Source organism: Aspergillus campestris, assembly GCF_002847485.1.
Source record: "Aspergillus campestris IBT 28561 chromosome Unknown P168scaffold_1, whole genome shotgun sequence".
NCBI lineage: Eukaryota > Fungi > Ascomycota > Eurotiomycetes > Eurotiales > Aspergillaceae > Aspergillus > Aspergillus campestris.
The window spans coordinates 146139-170547 of NW_020194336.1; the positions used below are offsets into that span (position 1 = coordinate 146139).

General features: G+C 59.5%; 7 protein-coding genes across 7 annotated transcripts; 2 read left to right on the forward strand and 5 right to left on the reverse strand.

The window, feature by feature from the left end:
- The first annotated feature begins 270 nt into the window (after positions 1 to 270).
- P168DRAFT_285923 (putative isochorismatase family hydrolase) lies at positions 271 to 1144 on the forward strand. Its single transcript, XM_024836244.1, has one exon. The coding sequence runs from the start codon at positions 361 to 363 to the stop codon at positions 988 to 990; it is 630 nt and encodes a 209-aa protein (XP_024696316.1). The 5' UTR covers positions 271 to 360; the 3' UTR covers positions 991 to 1144.
- P168DRAFT_230333 (ZZ type zinc finger domain protein) lies at positions 1117 to 5807 on the reverse strand (the record flags this gene model as incomplete). The annotated part of the gene is made up of 6 exons (XM_024833230.1): positions 1117 to 2040; positions 2128 to 2458; positions 3136 to 4543; positions 4645 to 5101; positions 5225 to 5479; positions 5673 to 5807. The coding sequence occupies 6 exons, from the start codon at positions 5805 to 5807 to the stop codon at positions 1117 to 1119; spliced, it is 3510 nt and encodes a 1169-aa protein (XP_024696317.1).
- Positions 5808 to 7142: 1335 nt separating this feature from the next.
- On the reverse strand, positions 7143 to 9310 carry P168DRAFT_277394 (uncharacterized protein; the record flags this gene model as incomplete). The annotated part of the gene is made up of 3 exons (XM_024835608.1): positions 7143 to 7814; positions 7847 to 8558; positions 8607 to 9310. The coding sequence occupies 3 exons, from the start codon at positions 9308 to 9310 to the stop codon at positions 7143 to 7145; spliced, it is 2088 nt and encodes a 695-aa protein (XP_024696318.1).
- Positions 9311 to 10905: 1595 nt separating this feature from the next.
- P168DRAFT_229036 (putative RNA binding protein Rnp24) lies at positions 10906 to 12045 on the reverse strand (the record flags this gene model as incomplete). Its single annotated transcript, XM_024833165.1, has 1 exon — positions 10906 to 12045. The coding sequence occupies one exon, from the start codon at positions 12043 to 12045 to the stop codon at positions 10906 to 10908; it is 1140 nt and encodes a 379-aa protein (XP_024696319.1).
- A 395-nt stretch (positions 12046 to 12440) lies between these two features.
- Positions 12441 to 15337, forward strand: P168DRAFT_294008 (uncharacterized protein; the record flags this gene model as incomplete). Its single annotated transcript, XM_024837931.1, has 5 exons — positions 12441 to 12532; positions 12600 to 12716; positions 12772 to 13599; positions 14067 to 14279; positions 14368 to 15337. The coding sequence occupies 5 exons, from the start codon at positions 12441 to 12443 to the stop codon at positions 15335 to 15337; spliced, it is 2220 nt and encodes a 739-aa protein (XP_024696320.1).
- Positions 15338 to 16001: 664 nt separating this feature from the next.
- P168DRAFT_322964 (oxysterol-binding protein related protein OSH3) lies at positions 16002 to 19198 on the reverse strand. The gene is made up of 2 exons (XM_024840621.1): positions 19064 to 19198; positions 16002 to 18989 (listed from the first exon to the last, which is right to left on the reverse strand). The coding sequence occupies exons 1-2, from the start codon at positions 19097 to 19099 to the stop codon at positions 16035 to 16037; spliced, it is 2991 nt and encodes a 996-aa protein (XP_024696321.1). The 5' UTR covers positions 19100 to 19198; the 3' UTR covers positions 16002 to 16034.
- A 282-nt stretch (positions 19199 to 19480) lies between these two features.
- Positions 19481 to 24164, reverse strand: spt6 (chromatin-remodeling histone chaperone SPT6). The gene is made up of 4 exons (XM_024839158.1): positions 23848 to 24164; positions 23574 to 23753; positions 19837 to 23512; positions 19481 to 19769 (listed from the first exon to the last, which is right to left on the reverse strand). Exons 1-4 carry the CDS (start codon positions 24022 to 24024, stop codon positions 19519 to 19521), a joined length of 4284 nt encoding a protein of 1427 aa, XP_024696322.1. The 5' UTR covers positions 24025 to 24164; the 3' UTR covers positions 19481 to 19518.
- Positions 24165 to 24409: the final 245 nt, after the last annotated feature.

The following is a 24409-nucleotide window of genomic DNA, read 5'->3' on the forward strand; positions in this document are numbered from 1 at the left end:
GTGGTGGAGAGGAGATGAAGATGGAGAAGGCGAGATGAGATGAGATGAAGATGAAGCCAAAGTGAGGAATAGTGTTGGTGCCTGGATGGTAAGGCAACTATGAGGCAACTATAAGGCAGATATTAAGGCAACACAAGGCAAACATTAATGCAAACTTAATGCAAACCTAATGCAAACTTAATGCAACGATGAACAGTGCACAGCTGAGTCAGCACACACAATACATGACGTACATGATCGACGTCCACCGTCGATCATTCATTGCCCTCATCTTCATCTCATCTATCTCTCATCTCCACCATTCAATATCCACTCCAATCTATACAGTTCTTCAATACATTATTCAATCCAATAATCAACATGTCTCTCGACCTCAGCATTCCTACAGCCCTCATCCTAATCGACAACCAAGCAGCCTTCACGCACCCCACCTACTGGGGCAGCGCGCGGTCCAACCCCTCCTACGAGAAAAACCTGCAAGCCCTGCTGTCCGCCTTCCGGGCCGCAAAGCGGCGCTCCTCCAGCACGCCCTTGGAAATCATCCACGTCTTCCACTCGTCGCACACAGACGAGGAATCCCCGCTGCACCCGGCCCACCCAGGCGAGGGCATCCACCCACTGGAATTCGCCGCCCCGGCCACGGACGGCTCCGAGCTGGTGACGTGGAAGTCTGTGAGCTCGGGGTTTATTGGGACCGAGCTTGCGGATCATGTGCGGGAGAATGGCATCCGGCAGCTTGTGTTTGCGGGGTTGACGACTGATCATTGTGTGTCGACTACTGTGAGGATGGCGGCTAATCTTGGGGTCGTTAGTCGGGGGCCGGATGATCCGGGCCGCATTGTGCTTGTTTCTGATGCGACTGCTACGTGGGCGAAGGGCGGGTTTGATGCGGAGACTGTGCATGCTGTTTCGGTGGCGAGTTTGAAGGACGAGTTTGCGGATGTTTTTTCTACGGAGGAGGTTGTGAAGGCTTTGCAGAGTGCTACCTAGGGGAATCGAGGGGGTTATTCCATGGACAAGGAACGGAAAGGAGGGAAAAGGAATCAAAAAGGACAGACTAGTAACTATGGCGTGTTTTGACAATAGTTAGTATCCATAACTAATAATAGTAATAAATCACAAATCAACCTCAACAGCAATCACACTCTCCGAAATAAACCCAGACACAAACAGCCACGCCTTCTTCCCAGACTCAGCAGGAACCAACACCGCCGCACTAGCCGAGCGAAGGTTCGTCCCGTCATCCTCAAACAGCACACGCTGTTCCCAGGCGCTAGCCGATTCATTCCGACGCACCAGCCACACAATCACGCTCTCCTTACCCTCCGGATCATGCACGGTAGCAGGCAAGTCCGCAGCGCGGCGGAGTCCAGCCAGCACATAGCCACTGGCATCGTTGCCGGGGACACCCTTCGGATCCTTATAGTAGCTGGGGTTATCGATCGTGCTGTCGATAGGGATGGTCTCCTCGACGGTGATAGTGTGATTAGCCGATGAAGCACTCGCGAGGTACAACTCGCCGCCAATGGCGCTCGTGACGAGGATCTCATCGGGGGTGGCACCATGGCCCAGACCGTTGTTATTCTTTAGTCCTGTGAGCGCCGTGTGCGCGGTGACTTCATCTTCGGCATCCGCCGAAGAGGCAAGACTACCCAGCTGGACATGCACGGTACTAGTCCACCCGACATACGGCGCCAGGTCCTCGACATGACGGAGTAGGCCCTCGCGGTGCGCATGGTCGTTCGTGACGTAGAAGCTGTCCGGTGCGACGGCGTAGACATCGTTAGGCGTGGTGATGAGCGGGTGACGCACGGAGCGCACGAACCGCGCAGTCGAACTGCCCAGCACGTGGTGGAAGACCTCGATCTGCGAGCGGGCTTTGGGGAGGTCGGACTCGGGCGCGTAGGCCGGGTTGGGCAGGTGGTTCACGGCGAGGATGTAGACTGCGTTGGGATGGGAGGGGTCGGCGACGATGTCGAAGCCGTGGGTGATGAAGGGGCCGGGGAAGTTTTCGAACTGCAGCCGGGTGGATTTCATGGTCTGTCCCACCGTCCACTGTCAGTTACGAACCACCTTTACCAGATAGGTAGGTAGGTAGGTAGGTGGTAAAGATGGAGAGAGAGATACCTTCGGATCAATCAAATGAATCGACCCCTTCGTCTGCGCGTCTCCATTCATCGTCGCCAGAGGCGGGAACCACTCGAAACGCGGGAGAATGGAGTCCTCGCACGCGGCAAAGATCTTGCCCGAGGGTCCATGGTAGTGCAGGTCCTCGCACTGCATCGTGTCCTCGATGCGGTAGAAACCCTCGCCTTGGGCTCTGACGGGGCTGGTCAGAGGCCCGCGCGAGAAGCCTAGCACGGTGACATTGCGGGAGATGGGCGTGTAGAGGAGGGCTGCGAGAGCTGCTACTAGGAGGGAGAGGTAGCGGAGCATTTTCTTTTCTCTTCTCTTGTTTCTTCTTTGAATTGACTCTGTTTTGAAAGGAGTGGAAGGAAGCTTTTCCTCTGTGGGCGAGAAGGATTCTATTTAAGAATTCTTTTTTTCCCCCCACTAAAGCAGGCAGTGCGGGGAAGCTCAACGTTTGGATGATAAATTGATGGATCCCGTCCAAATACCGAGGTAACAGCCTGTTGGACGTGGTGGGGAAGAGAGTGGAGGATGTGGAGGAGGAGTGGAGAGGAGGCGAGGATATTGATTCGTCCATGTCGGACTTGCGGTTTCATTTATGGGTTGGTCCTTCCAGTGGTCTCATACGAGGCTGGATTTCAGCCTGGCTACTGCTTCTCTGGGAGCGATCGTCGCGTTGCTTTGATCCTTGATGGCTTCGGTATGACTCCGGAGGTTTACAATGGTTGCTCCCCTACTACTCCATCTCCCGATAGATAGAACAGAATAAATCATTCCAAATTTCCCCATCCGACTCAAGAATGGGTTGCTAGCACTGGGAGATTGGCCAATATCAAAACAAATTATTTCTTCCTCGCTTTCCAACTCCCGCAGTTCCGAATGTCAAAGCAGGCGTCATCAAAATAAGGAGTATTAGTGGGCGACAAAACCGAACAAGAAAAAGAAGAACGAAAAGGAAAAGTCATCATGGCTGGGTCGACCGATGATCCGATAACCCTTGATCACGCACTGGCCGATTTAGCATCCAGGTACTCCTGATCGCTGGCATCCAAGATATCGTATTCGTCGTCCGTCAGAAGGTCCGTCTCCGTGTCCTCATCCAGCGTCAAGCTCTCCACCTCCTCCAACACGTCCCGTTCCGAGGGCTGGGACGGGACGGTGGGAGCCGCCTCCGTCTCCGCGTGGGTGCTCGTCTCCGGGGACTCCATCTCCAACTTGGGGAAGATCATCTGGCTGCCGCTGCGCGCCTTGTCCGCCTCGACCGCCACGGGGATTTCCTCCTCACGCACCTGGATGTCACACCACAGGCGATGCCCGAACGGCAGGCCGTTGGGCAGCTTCAGGCGCCAGTACGAGATGGCCGTGCCCACGCGGCTGGGCGCCTTAAGGGTGACGGTGAACGTGGCGCTCTCACCGGGCGCCACCGGGGCTGTGAGCTTGTTGGTCTCCATAGCCGCCGACATCGACGACAGACTCATGGCATGACCCAGGTCGACGTTGAACATGGAATCGCCCCCGACGAAGCGGACGTCGGTGCCCGCGGGCCACGCGAGGGGACCGGAATTGCGCAGGGTCCAGGCCTGCTGGAACACCTGGTTGGGCGCCCTCGTGCTGCCGTCCAAAACCGTGTCGGCGACGAAGACCGCCTGGTAGTCAGTCTCCGGCGCAGTGATCTCCGGCGCCGGGAGTCGGGTCTCCACATCCATCGCATCAGAGACCGGCAGTACCGGCGATTCCGCCACCGCGGGGGCCGGTGCCGGTGCCGGGGTCGGGGCCTGGGTCGACGTCGACTGCTGGGGACGACTGGCCGGGGCGGCGGGCAGTGCACCCGGGGCGTTGTCGTGGACCGTGCTGACTGTGACGTTGCGCACGGGGGTCTTGAGCATGACCATGGGGTGGGTGCGGTTGTGCGAGTTGGACGGCAGGGCCTCACACTTGGCGCACAGATCGAGGTCGTAGCACACGGAGCACTTGTATCGGACGCCGGCGATGTAGTTCGCATACGGCTGGCCCTTGCACAGTGGGCCATCGCAGAAGATGCCGTAGTGGACCTCGTGGGACACGGGCGGCTCGGCGATCGTCTCGTAGACGGGGACAAAGCGGTGACCCCGATGGCTCTGCGCGGCGTTGGCGTGGCAGTCGGAGCAGTAGTCCCAGTCGGGGCACGTGAGGCACTTGTGGCGGACGCCCACGATGCGTTTCTCACAGCCGTCGCAGATGGCGGCGTGCTGGCGATGACGGCCGGGTTGGCACCGGGACAGCACCAAGTTCCGCAGACTGAATTGATGGTCACCAAGCAAGGTGAACGTGTGGGCCGGGTGGTGTCCGTGGGCATCTCTCAACAGACAGTTGATGCACAGATCATGGTCTTCACAGTCCTCACAGGAGACGAAATGGGATTCCTCTAGCTCTACTGTAGGTCAGCGACCTTGCCCGGAAGAAAACGGGGGCAACAGACGAGAGAGAGAGAGAGAGAGAGAAAAAGGGGGGAGTGCTTGAGGGGAAATCACGTACCCTTGACACACGAATTGCAGATGCGCTTAGCGGGCGGGTCGTTCATGGCGCCTGGGAACGAAGAAATCACCTGGGAAGAAGGCTCTTGCGGGGTGATCTCCGGCACGGACTTCTGCGAGCCGATGGTCTCGGTGGTGCTGTTGATGACAACGCCATCCTTGACGAATCGACGGATCAACCAATGGTCCTCATCGGGACAGGCGGCGCCGGACGTGACACAGGGCGGGCAGAGGTCGTAGTCGCCATCGAAACAGATGCTGCAGTGGTAATGCTCATCGGAGATGGAGCGACCGCAGGCGTTGCAGTCGATGAAATAATTGCCCGTGTCAGCTGAGTGGTGGCGGACTATCGGCACGGCCAGGCTATCCTGGCTCAGCACGAAGGCGCGCTGGTGGGACTGGGCCTGAGGCTGGAACTCGGCCTGAGGTTGGGACTCGGCCCGAGGTTGGGACTGATCCTGAGGCTGGGACTGATCCTGAGGCTCCGAGGAATGGGGAGTGGAGTCCTCCCAGACCAGGGCGGGGAGCTCAGGCACGAGGGAGGCCGAGTCGGCAGCGGTGGGGTTGGCCGGAGAGCTGACGGCAGGCGAGCCCAGAACGGTCTCGAGGTAGTTGCATCGAGGCGGGCTCTGGGGTTCGGGGACGTCCTCTTCCTCTTCCTCCGAGGGTGCAACGGTGGCCTTGATGCGCAGCTTCAATTTGGCCTTGGCGGCGCGATAGAGCTGTTTGTAGACGGCGGGATTGCTGGGATCCAGAAGGATATGGCAGCCGGCACTGTCCGAGTAGCGCTCGAAGATGACGGTGTCATCGGCCGGGATGCCAAGCAATTGCTGCAGCTATTGGTTGTCAGTACGGAAGCGGTGTGACGGGATGATCTCGTTTCTGTAATTTTCGACCTCAAATAACAAGGGAATCAAAGAAATACAATTATGAAATCAAATTGAAGTGAAAAGTCCCACCAAAGAGGATGGAAAAAGAGGGAGATGGAGCTCGGAGGAAGCTAAGAAGGAGAGTGGAGACAATCCATACCTTCTGGGGCAGCACCGAGGGACCCAGATCGCCCAAGGGGATCTTAAAGCGACGATTGTTTTCGTGGAGCTGCACCTTGACGGAGATCAAGGTGGCGGGACCGACCGGAGTAGGAGGAGGAGCGGTAGACGACATGATGAGATGGGGTAGGATGTGATGGGAGATGAGATGGGGATGGGGTGATCTGATCTGACTGGATCGGGATAGGAAGTATACGGATGGCTTCCTGGCTGCCTACCCACACTGGATGAGTAGGTCAACTACAGAGGACCAGGCAGTCCGACAAGTTCCACACAGAGGAAGGAAATCACAGTAACGATAAGAATAACGATGGATGAGAGAGGAAGGGGGAGAGGAAGAAGAGGATGAAGGAGATGGAGGAAAGAAGAGGAAGATGAGATGAGGTTCGGAGGAAGAGAGAGAGGAAGAGGTGAAGTAAAGAGAGGAGCTCCGGTGGGATCCGCGCTAGTCCCGATCCGGCCTGGCTGCCTGCGGGAAGTCACCTGACACTGCCGCAATCGACTGCATTACCGTACCGTATCGAAGGTACCATACACACCGTGTATCATGTACCGTCTGGAACCCGTACGGTCCTGTACGGATGTCTACGGAGGTACCGGCTGGTGAGGGGAAACCAAGGAGATCAATCCATCAGAGAGTTATTAACTAGGTAGGTGGCTTGGTCTGACGTCACTGGCGTACAGTCCTGTTCACCTCCCGAACCAAGGGCACAGAAACAGATGGGGGAATAAGGTTGGAGGAGAGGGGTCGAGTATCCTTGCACCATGATGCAAGACCTGTGTATTATCACTCCGATAGAGCGGCAGGTCCGGGAGGAAAGATCAGAGGGAGAAACGTGAGAAAAAGACGAAGAAAACAAGAAAGAAAAAGAAATAAAGAAACCGAATCAACGTAGAGAATCATCGCCAGATATCAACCGTCCAGCTCGTCCTCGGCGTCATGTCCGTCGTCACTTTTTGATCCGTTCGCTCGAAAAGGAGATGGTATCCATACACAAGAAACAGGAGGCACCTCCGCACGCAACCATAACGGAAGACCAGCAAGAAACTCAAGACTGCAATCGCTAGAAATGCATGGAGCCCGGATCTAACACAATACAAGAAAACACACAAAGACAGAAGGAGGAAAGGCAAGGGAGAGAAAGAAAAATGTAAGGTTCAAAGAAAAAGAAAAGGAAAACGTATCAATTCGACAGGAAATAGGACAATGCGGAAGAGTCCACGCGGTGAAAACATACGACGGAGAGATCGTGAAGCTTGAACATGCCAAAAGAACACATGAAATCGCACAGAGACGGAAAGGAAAAGAGTCAGCGAGTGATGATCGAAGGTCAAGGCTCGGGGAATAACCCCGGCGGAGTATCAAAGAAACAAAGAGAGAGAATGTCACAGGGAACGGGAAAAGAACGAAAGTAGAAGAAAAGAAGTCGACGAACAACTAACGAGATGGCTATTGCGTGCCATAATAGGCGGCGCCGCCCGGGCCCGTGGGATAGTAATACGTCGCCCCCGGCGGGGTCATCATCCCGCCCATCCCCACCACCCCACCAGGTCCGGCCCCCGCCGGCACCCCATACTGCGCGTTCGGGTACAGCTGGGCCGCGTCGTAAAAGTAGACCGTACCCCCGGCCTCGTGCGCCACCGTGCCGGGCTGGGACGGCTGGTCGGCGGGCGCGTGCGTCGCCGGTCCCATGTACGGCGCGGCGGGTTGCCCCGGCGCGAAGGGCGGCGGCACCGAGGTGGTGCCCGGTCCCACGCCCGCCTGGTACGGCGGATACTCCGTCCCCGGACCAGGGTAGTAGACACCCCCGCCGGGGTAGCCAGTCGGGTAGTACGGTTGCATCGGCGGGTACGCGTGCGGCTGGAACGGCTGCGCGTGGATCGCCCGCTCAGGGATCTGAGACAGCGGCGTCATCGCGGGCGGAGCCGACGCGTCGGGGCCGTAGCCCGGGCCGCTGGCGGGGGCGGGCACCTGGTGATGGAAGGGCGGCTCCGCCTGCGGCTGGGGCGGGTTGTAGGGGAAACTGGCGGGCGTCTCGATGTCGGCCACTGACACCGTCTTCTGGGGGCGGGGCTGATGCATCGGGATGGGCGCCGGACGGCTCTCGCGGTACGCCGGATGCTGCGGTGGGGGATGCGGGAGCGCCGGAGGACCGACCGGGGCATCGCGCCGGGGCCCGCTGTAGCCGGGGGGAGACCCCCGGGGGGCCGGTGCGGAGGGGGCAGGCGGACCACGGGCTTGTTGCTCTCGGCGGCAGCGGCGGCGGCGGCCACCATCGTCTGCCGCGAGAGCATCGACCCGGCGGGCGAGGGATATCCCTCGTGGGAGGGCGGTTTCCCGAGGGACGAGCGGCGGCTCATGGCCACACTGGGCGCGTAGGTGGACCCGGCATAGAAGCTGGGACGGCGGCCGCCGCCGTAGAACCCACCGCGGCCTCGACCGCGATAGGCCTGCTGGTTGGGACGCAGCGCTCGGGGGATGAAGATGAAGGATCGCTCGGTGGCCGGCAGGATGTACCGGGCGGGTTGGTCGGGGAGCGAGATGCGGACGGGCTTATCGCGACGTAGGGGCGGACGATGCTCCGGGAGACGGGTATACTGCTTCTTCGCGACGGACGCGCACGGGACCGGGGCCGGCATGCCTGGCAGGAAGACCACGACGGGGACATTCCCGATCAACGTGGTACTGGAAAAGGATCGGTTGGGCGGGGCCGACTTGGGGGCGATGGGGATGGGCTTAGGCGGATGGTTGACGGGGCCGTTGACGGCGGGGGGCAACTTCGAGGGCGGTGGACCGGCGCCGGCGACGGTGTCGTGAAGGTCATGTCTCCAAGGCCCTTGGCTGGCATCCGTTCGCGCGGGGTGTCTAAAGCGGTCAGAGACCTATATATAAGGGGTGGGAAAGAGTACATACCGGCGGACGTTGCCGTCCACGATCAAGCCATACGGGCGGGACTTGGGTTTGTTGAACGGCTTGTGGCCGTTGGGAGCCGACTCGGTGGAGCGCTTATCGTGCAGGAAGAAGCTGCCGCGGGTGGGCACGAAAGGAGGATTCTCCTCCTTCTCCTTGGCGGGCTTTTCGGGATCCCGGCGTTTCTTGTCAGCCAACGATTCGCGCCGTTGCTCGATGGGCGGAGCGGACGGGGTCCGCCCGGTCTGGTGGGCGCGGTCTCCCTTGGGACTCCCGATCCGATCGATCTCGGGCCCGTCGGCGGTGTCGTTGGATACCCTGAGGCCGTTCATCATCGCCTCGGTGTCGGATACGGTGGTCGTCAACTGTCGTTTTCCGGGGGAGGCGGAATGACGTCGAGCGGACGGCGGGTGGTGGGGTTTGGAACGGCGACCGCCATTTACCTTCGGGTGATGGTGCTGGCGGTGGTGGTGTTGGTGGGCGTGATGACCGTTGGTGGTGTCCTCCGCCCGAACCGATGTCGACACCTCATCATCACTTTCATCGGTGACCTCCCCGTCCGCATCTTCCCCATCCGGATGACTGGCAACTGACCCCTCGCTCAGGGAATCCTCTTCCAAGCCTCCATCTACCGAACCTTCATCTTCCCCTTCCTCCTCCCTCCTCCGGCGACGACTCGCGCCGATGTTGTGACGGCGGGGAGCCATGACGGTGGTGAGTAATTATGATGTAATGAGGACCGCAGTGGTCGACTCCTCCACAGAGCTCGGTGAGCGACGAAAGACGAGGAGAGAGGGGAGAAAAGCTGTAGTTGGAAGGATCCAATATGGCAAATCAAGATCGTAAGGTCGGTTTACACTGGGGGAGGCACGACGGCGGGTTGACCGCACGGGAGGAAGAATGAGGGGACCGAGATTCCCACAGTCGAGTCAAGCAATAGAAATCAACAACGATACGGCCGTAGAGATATAAGAGGGAAGAAAGAAAAAGAAGAAAAGTAGAAGGAATAAACGACGTGCGTTGAGAATGGAATCAGGATTAAGGAAGAAGGTGGAGAAGAAGGGGAAAAGGAAGAGAAGGAAGAAAGGCACCTCGAGAACGAGGACGACCCAGGAGAGGGACAAAGGGAGAGAGATACGAAGGAAGAGAAGAAGAAAAGAGGATGAAGAGGAGAATTAAAGAAGAGAAGCGAAGGAGGAGAGGAAGAAGAAGTTGAAGAGAAGAGAAGAGAAGAAGAAGAGATGAAGAAGAAGACGAGATGATGGAGGTTGAAAGAGAGTTGGAGAAAGATCATAATAATAATAATGACGATAGGATAATGTTATCCATTGAAGGTGGAGTTAAGCGACTGGAAATATTAATCTGACATCCGTGTCAATCTGCCCGATCGGGTTTAGTCTGGCTGGTGATTCTAGAACTTCTTTTCTTTATCAACAATTCCGTCACTATATAATATAGACTACTATAGTAATAGATCATTCTCTCTTCATCTTCTCTATCCTCCTCTCTCCATCTCACCTCCTGAGTATTCCATGGCTCGGAAGATTTCACCGCTATGCCATTCCATAACAAACCTAATCAACCACAACCGTTCCGTGGTTTTCCTGCGATCATGAAGTGACCATGATGTCGTCCACTGACTAAGCGTGGTCAATCCATCGTCTCCTCTCAGTGCCAATCCAGTATCAATCCAGTATCAATCCCAGTATCAATCCCAGGACCAATCGCAATATCGTCTCTGCCAATCCCTGTGCTAGTTCCGTCCGTTCCACCCCAGTCAACCAATTCTAGTCCAGCGCTGGGTTGGGGTGATCTCGGAGCCGGCATGTGAAACGTCGCCCCGCACACACAGCCTGTTCAATGACGGACAGAAACAATGAAAGTCCCTGATCAGGAGATGGTAAAAGTCTTGATACAGATCGAATATGAGAAGAAAAAGTGACGGGAAAAAGGGAAAATGAAAAAGAATAAGAATGATAAAAGTTACATAAAAAAGGGTAACAGGCAACTCGCGGGTATCAGTGGATGAGAGATGGGCTCATGTCCGCCAACCTCGACGTGGTGAGACAGACAGCCAATACCAAGGCATGATCGGAGAGTCAACGCTGGCCCTGCAAGGAATCCCTCCAGAATCACAGTCATCAGAAAGAATACCGGTCTGTCCAGCAAGGAGGTCCCCTTGCCTTCCATAGCGAGCTTGCACTCTCCCACGCTGTCCTGGTTGTCCGATTGTCTCTTCTGTGCATCTTCTTCTCCCTCCTCCTCTCTTAATCCCCCCTTGTCTCAGACGCACCGGATGGGCTTAGTCAAAGGTGACCTTCTGTCCCTTGGCCTCCACAATGGCACCGCTCAGCTTCTGCACCGTATCCGAATCGTATCTGGTATAATCCGGTTTGTCGCGCTTGGCACGCGCAGGCATCTCCCTAATCGCATCGCCAGTCGCGCCCCCCTCACCATCATTCGTTCTGGTCTTGCTGCCCTTCCCGTAGCGTTTATTATACCGAGTGGTGGCATCTTCCGCAAATTCCATTCGCATGCGTCGCCCTAACAGGTTGTTCACCCACACCCGTCTCTGCTGCGGCTTCTTGGGCTTTCGGCGCTGTTTCGAAGACTCCTTCTCCTCCTTCTCTTCCTTCTCCTCTTCCTTCCCCTCCTCTTCTTCCTCCTCCTCATCCTCGTCATCTTCCTTGACCATCACAAATCCCTTGACCGCGGCTTCCGCCGCCGCCAGATCCTGGAATCTCACCCACGCGTAGCCCTTGCATTTTCCACTGTCCTGGAAGGTAGCCATGTGGACATCGTTAATGGGGCCACACTGGCCCAGGTGCTCCTCCAGCATCTCCTTGGTCGTGTCGAAGCCAAGGTTCCCGACGAATATCCGCTTCGAGGGCGGGGGGCCGGACACCGCCGCCGCGGTGCCAGCCTTCTGGCCGTCCTCTCCCTCCGTCGGCTGAGGCCGACCCGTAAAGCTCTTCGCATCTTTGATCAACACACGGCGACCCGTCAGGAGCTTCTCGCTCAGCGCTATCGCCTCCGTCGCGGCCTTGGCTGTCGAGAAGTCAACGTAGGCGAATCCTCGGTTCTGGGCGCGGGCGTTCTTGTCGGCCGGCCGCGGCATGTGCAGGCGGGTGATGGTGGTCTCCGTAAAGGAGCAATGGGTCGTGAAGAATCGACGGACGTCGTCCTTGGTCGCAGAGAAGGGCAGGTTTCCAATCCAGACTCCGTACTCCGACCGCTTCGCCGCGGCAGGGTCCTCCTTCTTGGGGTCCGTCTCCTCGGTGGGTTTGTCGGTAGTGGCGTCGGATGGGTCCTCGGTACCCTTCTTCTTCGCTTTTCTCAAGGCCTTCTTGGAGGGCGGTTCGGGGGCCGATACATCGATCTCGATCTCCGAGACCTCGGGCAGCTTGCGCTTTTTCTGGATTCCTTCCCCGGCGTCCGTCATTGTGGGAGATGTGTTTGCTGCGGTCTATCGGTTTGAAAAAGATCACTGGAATGGAACAAATCAAATATAACCCTAAACAAATTACAATGCACCTGTAATATCAAATATGAAGCGATTGATTGAATAGACAAATTGATGAGGAATCTGAGACGGCTGATCGCTTTTTTTTTTCTTCTTTTTTTTCCTGGAAAAGACGGGCAGAATACACTCCGCCTTTGACCAGATACCATACCATACGGCACCGCCTTCCGTCTCCCTCACTCATCCCGGATTCCTTCATGGATTGCTTATTGATTGTTCATTCAGCTCCATCCATCCATCGTGTCTCTCGGTGTCGACTCAACGACGATCCCATACTCTATTCGACCTCACTCCTGACTAAACTGGCAGTCATCATGTCTCATTACCCCGAAGAGGCCCATTCCGTGGCCGAGAGCCTCCCCGATGCACCCGCAGCCCCTACCAAGGCGTCCGCCCGGTCCTTCAAGTACGCGCGATTTATTCCTATCCCGGACACGGTTTCAAGAAGCCCAACTAACACGGTATGCTTATAGGAAGAAATTTGCTAAGCTCAAGGTCCAATTCGAGGTGCGCATGCGGGACAGCGAGGCGCTCATCCGCGAGGAATTACGTATCCAAGACATCTCCAAGAGGATCCAGGAGCAGAATGAGTACGCGACGATTTAGCCCCCTTATTAAGCGTTTCGGTGATTGACCCGGATACAGTCAGCTGCTCGAAGTTCTGCTGGAATTCAATGACAGTCTTCATATCGCCCCGGACGTGCGGTACGATCTGACGGCTCCCGGCGACGACGACGAAGGCGACTTTCTGCCCACCCCCCACCGAGAACAATCGCCGGCACACCGAGACCCCACGGCGGCCGCGTCTCGACTGAAGGATGCGAAGGCGGAGCTGGCGGCCGGACGTCTCTCCGTCGACGCGTACCACGACCTGGAGAACACCATCAAGCACGGCAAGGCGTTTGCGCCGCGACTGCACTACCGCTCGTTGATCCAAACCCCTCACACGGACCCCCGGCTCGAAGAGGGCGCCGACGACCGCGCGCCAGGCTCCCAGTTCGAGCAGACTCTGGGCTTCCTCACGCCGGAGCACGAAACCGAGTATTACCTGTCGATGGATGCCAAGCTAGGCGATGAGTCGGCGGCCCTTCAGCTCGGCCGCGCGACTGACAAGCCGTCCTTTGCCGAACGGGAGCGCGATGCGGCACTGCGGAATCCCATCTCCGTGTACAACTGGCTGCGACGGAACCAGCCGCAAATCTTCCTCCAGGACAACGAGAATGCCTCGGAGAAGTCGACCTCGCGGCCGTCGAATCTCCGCGCCTCGAAGAGGGCGCCTCCCCAGCGCAAGGACGACGACACGCATGACGAGGACGGCTCGACGGTTGACACGGGTCCCACGTCAGGGAGTGCGAAGAACAAGCGGAAGCGCGATGACGAGACGGGGCCGAAGAAGGGCGGGGGTGGTAGTAGCCGCGCCAACCGCAAGAAGAAAGAGGATGGGGGTTCGACTTCGAAGCGATCGTCGAAGAGGTCATCGGGGGCGGGAGCGTGAAACATTTCCCTCTACCTCTCTCTCTCTCTCTTTCCTTTTATTCTATTTGAATCGTTTCATTTTCTATCACTGTATTATTAGTCCAGGCGTCGACGATGTGTTTATGATGGAACTCCCTGTTGATGTTCTACTGATCTGTGTACGCATTGCTTTTTGCAGCGATTCTAACACTGTCCATCTATAACTTGTCATCAATAGTAAAGACATCCTACATTCGCATCATCCACAGCATAGATATCTGACTTGTGCTGTACTGTACAACTACAGTGTAGAGTCCGTGTTTGTCCCGTTTGTCCCGTCTGTCCCGTTTGTCCTGTTTGTATACCGCCAAGACTTCCACCAAAGAAGAAAAAAAGATGCTCAAGACGTCACTCTCCCTCACCTTATTCTACTTTTTTCCCACCACGGTCTTAATTTCCCTTCTTAATCTCCCCTGAACAGAGAGAATGGCAATCACGATCCTTCCCCCGGTCACCGACACCGGCGATGTTGCCTACTCCGACTCCGACATGGACTCGATGTCCGTCGACTCCGACGGCGGCGTCAACCTCGAACCCGGGCAGTCCTCCAAACAAGGTCTCCGTATGGCAGGGCTAGACATCAGCACGGGGGTAGTGACGCCCGGCGAGGTCGTCACAGACGATCCGCAGTGGATGAGGTATATCCACCTTTCCCTCCTTACCATCACAGAACCCTCCCTCAGACGGAGAGTGATCAAACGAAATACATACTAACAATCGAAACAGAGGCCACGGCACCTACTCCGCCCCCCTCTCAACATCCATAATCGCCACCGTCGCCGGAACCGTCCAAAAAACCAACAAACTGCTCTCCGTGCAGCCTCTACGCGCACGCTACGCCCCCGAAATCGGCGACCTAGTTGTCGGCCGCATCGTGGAGGTCCAGTCCCGCCGGTGGAAAGTCGACGTCGCGGCGCCGCTGCTCGCCCAGCTGCCTCTGTCTGCGATCAACCTGCCGGGTGGTATCCTGCGCCGCCGGACCAGCGCCGACGAGTTGCAGATCCGTACGTTCTTCAGCGAGGGAGATCTGGTTGTTGCGGAGGTGCAGAATGTGCATCAGGATGGTGCGGCGTCGTTGCATACCCGCTCGCTTAAGTACGGGAAGTTGCGGAATGGTGTGTTCTTGGCTGTTACTGGTGCGGGTGGGAGCGGGGCGTCGAGCTCGAGTGTCAAGGGTGGGGTGGGTGCTGCTGCCGCGGGGGGAGCCGCGGGGAGTGGTGCTGGTGCGGCCAGTGCAGGCGGCGGCGTTGTGCGGTCTCGTCGACAGGTGTGGACGGTGAACACGGCGAACGGCGGCGGCGACGTGGATGTCATCCTGGGCGTGAACGGATACATCTGGATCTCGAAGCACGCGGAAGACACAGCGGCTGCGTCATCGACAACGGAGAACGTGTCGATCACGCGCATGGAAGAGATGGTCTCCAGCTCGGTGTACTCCAGCCAGAACGACGAGATCGCGCCGCAGACGCGTCGCGAGATCGCGCGGCTGGCGCAGTGTATTCGGGTGTTGGTGCAGGGGGGTGTGCGCGTTGACGAGGAGACCGTCATGGGTGCTTACGAGGCTAGTTTGCAGGTGGATTTGGAGGTTGGTGACGATCATGACGAGGAGGATGATGACCTCAGTCGGGAAGGACGGGAGTACCTCGAGGGCGACAAGTCCCAGCGGATTTTGGAGCAGGTGTTGGCGCAGCAGTAGCCGATGATAACACTGTTTGACATCGACTCAGCACTACACTGTGACAGAAAGCTATGATGATCTCAGACTGACCGTGGACTGTTTGTTTGCATTACAGCCCGGTCGTAAGGCAGTACGGCCGGTCCGACCTGCCTAGCGATTATCGCGAGGAAGCTGGCCACTATAGACAGACGGGCCGGCCACAGAATCACCGGTCCTAGTGTGGCCGACACTACGGAGTGGCCTCAGAAGACTGGAGCCAGACCAACGACTGTCCAGAATTGTGGGCCACAATACGGTCGTCACAGTTCCCCACCCTGGCGACGACATCCTCGACTCCTATCAGATTAACCAGCAACGACAGAGGAATGTATTATGAGCGAATTGGGGGATCAGGGTATACAATGTATCAATCATACTCCCTCTCTCTAGAGAAAGAATACCAAAACAAGTATATCCTAAATACACACCGACCCATACCTACAAAAGAAACCGTAGAGCGAACCAACATCGATCTATTCATCTAATCATTTCACGCGACGCAAATCCAACCAAACAGTTGAGTAAAAGCAAAGCAAAAGCAAAGCAAAAGCAAAGCAAAAGCAAAGCAAAAGCAAAGCAAAAGCAAAAATAAAAAGTCAAAGTAATTACAAAACCAAATGTCTTTTTTTCTCAGAAAATCATAAAGTAAGAAAAGAATATGTATTAAAAAAAAAGCCTACTCAAACACAGGCACCACCCCGGCCCAACTCCCCCTGGCCCTCTCCTCCCAATACCCATCCTTCCCAGCCTTCAACCGCCAGTGCGCCTCGCCATCAGCAGCATTATCGTCCGCGACCTTGGCGAACCAGCGCGGCGTCCACGACTCCCCCGCAGCTTCCATATCGCGACGGCGAGCGCGCTGGCCCTCTTCCAGACGGACCTTGACGGTCTCCGCGCGGTCGACGTCGCCGTCTTCGAGGGCGCGCTGATCGGGTCTCATGCGCGAGTCTGTAACGGGGACGTGGCCGTCTTCGATGGGCGTGATCTCGTTGAGCACGGCTGCGAAGCGGGTTAAACCGTAGTGCTTGGGCGCCTGGGAGACGAGCGGGCCGGCTGTCCAGAGCGGGTTGCCTCCGGCGGGGGTTCCGCCTTGGGTGAGCTGCAGGGAGGTGGTCCATGTGCCGGCGAGCCCGAGGGGCAGGTCGCGGCCGTTGGGGTCGACGACCTTGGTGGTGACTTCTTCGCTGCGGCCAGAGAACATGCCGCCGGCTTTGAAGGTGGAGATGGCCTTGTGGCCGGTGGATTCGTTGAGGACGGTCATCTCGCCGACGGGCTCGACGTACTTTTCGCCGGCGATGATGTTGCGCAGGAAGGAGGTCGCCTGGGACCAGGAGAAGCGCTCGCCGGTTGCGTGCAGCGTCAGGCGGACTTTGCCTTCCGTGATGATTTCGGCGGACTTGCCCCAGAATTTTTGCGTCGGGACAGGCGCCTGCGCCAGGCTCCAGTCGCGCGAGTCGGCTTGGTAGGCGAGCTGCACGGGGCGGTGCGATACCTTTTCGGCGATGAAGCGGAAGCCGAGGTCCTCGCGCACGAGCTCGTAGGTCTCGCCGAGTAGGGGGTTGAAGGGCTTGCGGATGGCGCGCTCGCGCACGCGGTTGCTGGAGAGCGGGGCCAGCGCGAACGCTGTCACGAGGAGCAGCCGCTGCACGGGGTCTGTGGCCGCAGCGGCCTGGTCCAGCAGCGCTGGGTACTCGAGGACCTCGGCGGCGCGCTGCAGCAGGGAGAGCGGCTCGTTGGCCGACACGGGCATCGAGATTTGGGACAGGTCCTTGCCGACGTTCTTGCGCAGGAAGCCGATCAGGCTGGGCGGCATGACCGTGGGCGCCGTGATGTTGGCGCGCCGCGACACGGGACGGAGCGGCAGCGGCGTGAGCGACTTGGGCTTCGGGGGGAACAGGGAGGTGGCGTGGCCGTCGGGGCCGGGGGGTGCGTCGGGCTCGTCGTCCCCGTCGCTGTCTGACGGCACGTCGTCGTCCACCACGTCGTCCTCGGCCTCAGCGGCGGCAGCAGCAGCAGCGGCAGCAGCAGCAGCGGCCGACCCCGCAGCGGGTGCCTCATCGTCGTCGCTGTCGCCGTGGATGGTCAGCAGCGGCGAACGGTCTCCATCGTCGACGGCGTCAAAGAACTCGTCCTCCGACTCCATGCTGGACCGCGGCTGGGTGTGCAGGGTGGGCAGCTGGCGACGTCGCTGCTGGCTGGCGGTCATCAGGCCGGAGAAGTCGTGGACGACCGCATCGAGGTCCCGCAGCAGGCTCATCAGGTGCCGGTGGACCTCGTCGGAGCCCTCCGCGGGCACGGCGTCTGGCGTGGCCAGCTGGGTGGACGAGGCAGCGGCGGCGGAGGAGGAGGAGGCGACGGGAGTCCGCCGCCCGCTTGGGGGAGCGGGGTTGATAGCGGTGGAGGGAGGGCCCGCACCGGGCGGTCCCTGGGTGCGCCGCTTCCAGAACGGACGACGGTCCCGCGTCTCCGCCGACTCGTCGCCGGCACCTTCGGGCGGCGTCACGGGGTGCGGGCTCGGGGAGCGGCCGCGCGGGCGCTCCGAGGCGGCACCGGGGACGGTCAAGTACTTGGGGTCGGTCTCCTGAGCCAGGCGGCGCACGGCGTCGCGGGACCCGCGCACACGGCGGACCAAATTCTCGACCTGAGACCACTCGCGCTCCTCGGCCGCCGTGGACGGGGTCGGGGCGTGGGGCATGGACGGGACACGCAGCAATGGCTCGGACGGGGCGTGGGATTGGTGAGTGAACTCAGCGGCGGCGGTCTTGGTGGACGCGCCTTTCTCCAGGGCGCGCTTCCAGGCGACGAAATCCTCATCGCTGTGGGCGCGCAGGTGCCAGACCTCAGTGCCCGAGTCGATAGAGATCTCGCGGGAGTTCTCGTTGCAAGCGACAGCAGCCAGGGACAGGGGGATGGACCCGCGCAGGGCGGAGGCGTTGCGATCGTGGTAGTAGGACAGCGTGGCGGTCGCAAAGTCTAGGGCGAAGAAGCGACGGGCCCAGCCCTGGTGACGCTTGCGGCGGCGCTTGTGCAAGATGCCCGTGTGAGCGTGCGAGCCATCGTGGGAGGCCGCTCCAGGCTGGGGGAGGACGTGGGCGACGCTGTTGCCGCGGCGGCGGGTGGTCGGGGGGCGGCCATCGACGGCGGCGGAGTCCCCGCTGTCGGGACCGGCACCCCGGGCGGCGGCGGCATGGGGCACGGGGACAGCCTGCGGGGGCAGGGCGCTGGGATAGGTCAACAGCACGAGGGTGACGGTCTTGGAGATCTGTTTGGAGAAGGTGTTGTCGAAGACGAGGGCGTAGTTGCCCCCCTCATGGGGGGGCACGGCATACGTCCCCTTAACGATCTTATCAGCCTCGCATTTACCGACCCAGTGGATCGTGCGCAGCCCCATCCCAGTCAACTTGTCGACGACTGAGGCGCCAGCCGCGAGATTGCCTCGGGCGGAGGTAGCAGGGAGGTTCTCATTGGAGACGTTGACGGTGTTGTCGGTGGGGAGGCTGGAGGAGGAACTCAAGACGCCGGAGCCGCCGGGATGCTTGAAGATGCCGAAATTGATGGATTTCTTGTGGGGTTGGATACTCCAGGAGATGGTATGATCGGATTGGACATGAACCCAGCGGACGAAGTAGGACTTGGGGGGGGTAATCTTGGTCAGCATGAGGCTATCCAGCGTGAGGCTATCCAAGCGGGGGTTGGGGGAATCACCTTGCTGTGGATCTCCAGCTCCTCCATGGCGGCCATGGTTGATCAAGGGGCAATTGGGGGTTTGGAAACCCGACCAAACATAAGAGCGACAGAAGAAGGTGGATATGGAGGGGAGATGAGGCAGTAGGCGCGATGAGGCTGAAAGGAGAGATGAGGAGAGAGTGAGATGGAGAGCGTAAGATGGAGAAGTGGAGAAAGACTCGGCCAGATTGAGCCGATACGACCGAGGTTCACATGACCTTATTAGTTTCTGAAATTTAGATTGAAATCTATAGTATTTGTATGGATATTCATCTATTGATTTAGATCTATTTATATTTGTATTGATTGTGGTATCCATATTGACGTCTGTCTACATTTCTATCCGCATCGTATATCAACAACACCCTACAATCTACACAACCTACGAGAAAGAATGAACAAATAATCCATATAATACAGAAAGAAAATAACAACTACCGTCGTCGAGTGGCCTGCATGTTGGTAAACAGCAATTTGAACCCATTACACAACGCCCGCATGTCCGGGTACGGATTGCGCTGCAGCTCGTAGCCTTGCGGAATCACCTTGACCGGCCAGCTGTGCAGCGGGGCCTGCTCCCCGGCCTTGAAGCAGAGGAAGAAGTACCCCGGATGTTTGGGATCGATGCAGAACGCGTACGCCGATCGTCGGGGGTTGGCTTTGGTGTAGGTATTCAACCAGGCATCTACTACATTAGCATCATCCAATAGAGAGGGGGTGGAGAGGGGGAAAAGGGAGAGGGAGAGACATACAGGTCGCATCGCGCGTCCCCTCCTGGTACTTCTCGTGCAGCGTCATCTCGTCCACCTTCTTGGCCATCGCCTTGACGTGGTTGAAGATCAGATCGTCCAGATCGCTGTACGTGTAGCGTCCCCCCACCTTGAGCGTTCGGCCCACCGAGAACTCGTTCTCCTTGTCCAGCTCCAGCACGTCCAGGTGCTGGAACACTCCGTCCGCCACCTTCCACGTCACCGCCAGGTGGTCCGGTCCCTTGGACGACGGCCGGATCACCACGTCGCCGCGTGCCTGCGATCCCAAGAACTCCTCCGCCTGCGCCGACCCGAACGGTCGGAACAGCGGGTGCTTGATCACTCGCACCGCCCGCTCCCCGCGCGGCGTCTCCGCCTGCAGCGCGGCTTGATCTCGCTGCTCCTGCCGCTCGTCCCACTCGCCCGGCGCCCGCCGGGAACCAGCACGCCCGGAGCCTCCGGCCGTCGGGCGCTGCACCTGCTCTGCCCGCAGCGACACCGTGCAGGTAAAGGTCTTCCGGTTGAGGAACAGCACCTTGGCCGGAACCGTCTGGTGCGGCGCGTACAGGGCCCGCGCCGGCAGGTCGTACCGGTCCGTCAGCTCCGCCTCGGGCACCAGGGCGTCGACCCCGCAGTCGAGCCGCCCGTCGATGTGGTCGTCGGCGATGCGCTTGAGGGACACCGGCACCACCATGCCCTCAGCCAGCGTCGCCGTCGTCTCGCCCGTCAGCATCGTGAAGATCGCGTCCGTGCCCAGCGGCGCGAACGGCTTCCGCAGCTCCTCGTACGGCTGCTGCAGCTCCGCCCGGATCGTCTCCAGCGTCGCCCGCTTGCGCTGGTTCAGGTTCCGCTCCAGCTGCTCCGCGTACTCCTCGAGGATCAGGTCGTTGACCCGGTCCTGCGCCTCCTCGCGGAACAGCTTGCGCACGATCGCCCCGGCGCCGTTCTCGTCCGTCTCCGCCTTGATGTCCTCCTCGTCCAGCTCGAGCGCGTCCGCCGCCATCTTGCGCGCGATGTCGTAGTCCTCCGGGTGCACCCGCGTGTTGTCCAGCGGGTCGGCGTCCGGGTCGGCCGTCTCGAAGTCGACGTAGAGGAAGCTGGCGCAGTTGTGCCAGACCTTGACGCCCACCGCCGGGTACTGGGTGTGCACGCCCAGCAGGGCGGCGCGGCCCGTCACCACGCCGCCGTTGAGGTGGACGATCTGGAGCAAGTGGGCCGCCTTGCGCGGGCCTAGCCCGCAGACGTAGGGCAGCAGGTTGGCCGTGGCCGGGTCGCCGACCGCCTCGTTCAGGTCGACGCCGACCAGGTTGACCATGTCGACCAGGGCCGTCTCGAGCTGGCGCTGCAGCAGCTCGGGCGCGACCAGCTGCTGGCCGGGCTGGAGCGGCAGCGAGGTGACGTCGCGGCCGAGCGCGGCGTACTCGCGGAGGGGGCTCTGCAGGTAGCGAGCCAAGGCGACGCAGTAGCGGGTCAACGGGGCGAACCCCGGGTGGTCGCGGGCGGCGCGCTCGCTGTGCTGGTAGAGGCGGGCCACCTCGTCGTTGACGATGACGACCTCGAGCCGGTCGGTGATCTCGGCGTCGCGGTCGTCGGTGTAAGGGGCACCGCGCAGGTCGCGGCGGTCGACGGCCTCGGTCAGCAGCTTGTAGAGACGGCGGGTCTCGGGGGTCTGGCCGGAGACGCCGATGACGTCGGGGCGGCGGCGGCGCACCAGCTCGGCGAGGGCGTCCAGGTCGCGCCCGTCGGGCACGTGGCGGTCGGCCGGGTCGCCGCCGACCGACAGGTCCGTGAACCGGCCGTTCTCCAGCACGCGGCCGTCCTCCTCGACGTAGGCCCAGTGAATGGGGTCGCGGCCGACGATGCCGGCTCCGGTGGACAGGGCGAGGACGCGGGGCACGGTCCCCAGCACCATGCCCTTGGGCTTGTAGGGGGCCTGGTCGAGGCGCTGGGAGAAGGCGTCGCGGCACTCGCGGGCGACGTGGTTCTCGCACTCCTGGCGGATGTTCTCCTTGACGCCGCGGTGGATGAGGCGCTCGAGCTTGCCGAGGGCCAGGTCGAGGGACTCGCGGCGCAGGCGGTTCCAGGCGTCGGCCAGCTCGCTGTAGTTGTCGGACTCGAGGTCCGGGTAGAGGCGCTGGCGGAAGTGGTCGAGGCGGTCGAAGCGGACGCGGACGTCGACGAGTCCCTCGGCCTCGGCCTGGAGCATGCGCAAGTAGAGCTCGGGCTGGCGGGCGATGTCGCTGAGCTGCTGGTTGCGCAGGTACTTGAACTCGTAGTAGGGGTGCTGCTCATCGATGCGGCGCAGGCCCTTCTCGGTGCGGATGCAGTCGACGGCGCCGTTCATGTAGTAGGCCTGGCGGACGACCTTGCGCATCTTGGGGCTCATGACCATCTCCTCGGCGAACATGGCGCGGGCGGCCTTGGTGACGTGGTCGGCGGAGGCGAAGTCGGTGTCGCAGAGGCCGTCAGCGACGGCCTCGGGGGACTCGGCGGGATCCTCGGTGTACTGGCGGCGGCCGGCCTTGAGGGCGTTCTGAGCGAAGGCGTCGGCGGTGATGCCGCAGGCGCGCACGAGGCCGTAGGCGCGGGCGTTCCGGACGCGCTCGAAGAACGAGCGGCCGGCGGCGCGGCGGCGGCTGGGGCCGCCGCTCGCATCGTCCGTCCGGGCCAGATCGCGCAGCTGGGCGGCGTACTGGAAGTGAAGGTAGTCCTGGACGTCCTGCAGCTCCTCCATGGTGGAGGCCGCGGGCAGCATCTCGGCGACGACGGGGTCGTCGATCTCGCCGATGGCGTGGAGGTTGTCGACGGTGCGCTGGATGGTGTTGCGCTTGTCGACGAGGGCGCGGAATTTGAGGTCGTGGTCGAAGATGTCCCAGAGGTCGGTCATGTTGAGCAGCTTCTCGGCCTTGGTGGTGTAGGCGGTGCCGGGGTCGCGGTCGGGATCGTCGTCGTCGTCGACGGGAACCTTGACGGCGTGGATCATGTAGTCCTTGCGGTGTTGGAAGATGAAGGGAACCTCCCAATCGTCGGTGACGAGGAATTCAAGGACCTTAGCGACGGCGCGCTGGAAGGGTTCGCGCAGGTCGGGGTCGAGGCGCTTCTTGAGCAGCATGAGGTTGGAGATCCAGGCGGCCTCCTCGCGGAACTGGTCCTCGGTCAGGACGACGTGACGGTAGGGGGCGCGGGCGATCTGGTGGCGCTCGGGCTCGTCGGTGAGGCGGATCTGGTTGTCCTCCTCGGTCAACATCTTCTCGGCCAGCTGGGAAGGCTCGAAGACGTCCTTGAGGTCGAGGTGCTTCTCCTGGACGACTTCCTGCTCTTCCTCCTGATCCTCCATGTCGAGCGCGAAACCGTACTCGTTGCCGTCGCCAAATGCGGCGCGCATGTCCTCGAGAGCGTTCTCGTCCAGGCCGGCGGCGTCGGGGGCGCCGAGGGCGGAGAGACCGGGGCGAGCAGGGCGGGCGACCTCGAGGTCCTCCTGGTCGCGCTGCTCCTCATCGGAGAAGGTGTCCTCCTCGATGAAGTCGCCCATCTCCTCATGCATGTGGCGTCGGTATCGACCGTATTCGGCGGGGGGTTCCTCCTCATCCTCGTCGGAGTTGAAGATGTCATCGATGCCGTGGGAGGGTTGGGGGTGGTCGCGATCTTTGTGGCCACGCTTTAAGCGTTTGAACTTGGACTGGAGGGGATTAGTCTGCATCTTTGCATCTTTTTGAACGACGAGTGAAAAAGTAAGATACCTCTGCGGCGACAGGGGCTTGCATGCCCGGATGGAGCTCCCCGATCAGCTCGAGATCCTCCTCATCCAGATGTTCATCTTCGCGTTCGCGTTCCTGTCGTCTTCGCTTCCGTTTCTCCCGTCTCCGTTCGGCGCGACCTTCGAGCTCTTCGTCGTCGTCATCGATGAAGCCTTCGCGGACCTATTAAAGCTAGATTAGTATATATTTATATGCGTACACACATATATGCCATATATTTGTATGGGGATATATGTATGAAGATATGTGAGCATACGGCGCGTTCGGCCTCTTCATCATCGTCATCCTCCTCCTCCTCACTGGAGTCGTTGTATTGCTCTCGGCGCTTGATGGGAGCGCCTTCGCCCGGTTCGCCTTCATAATCGTCGACCAACTCCTCGTCGTCGTCATCGTCGATCATGGCCTCCCCTTCGACGAGGTCGCGAGCACTCATCCTTTTTCTGTCGTGCCTTCTCTCTGGATTAAGGGACGGGGGATTAGGGAACCAATAGAATTAAGAATCGGAGAAGAGGACCAGATAGATCAAAGAACAAAAGGAATAAGACAGAGAAGAAGAAAGGGCGTGGATGAGAGAAGAAGATGAGGAGAAAGAAGTTGAAGTGAGGAAGAAATGCGGATGGAGTGGGTGACTGAGAATCCAGGCCAACTGTGGCTGGTGTGGCTGGTCACGTGAATATATCTCATTCTTTCAACAATCTTGACATCGATGTCGAGTCAGGTCGATGATATTATGTATGATCTGATATATTTGTCTATTGTATATTTTCTCTTGAGCTATCCTATATACAGTGCTTCAGTAGAAATATCAATATATAAAT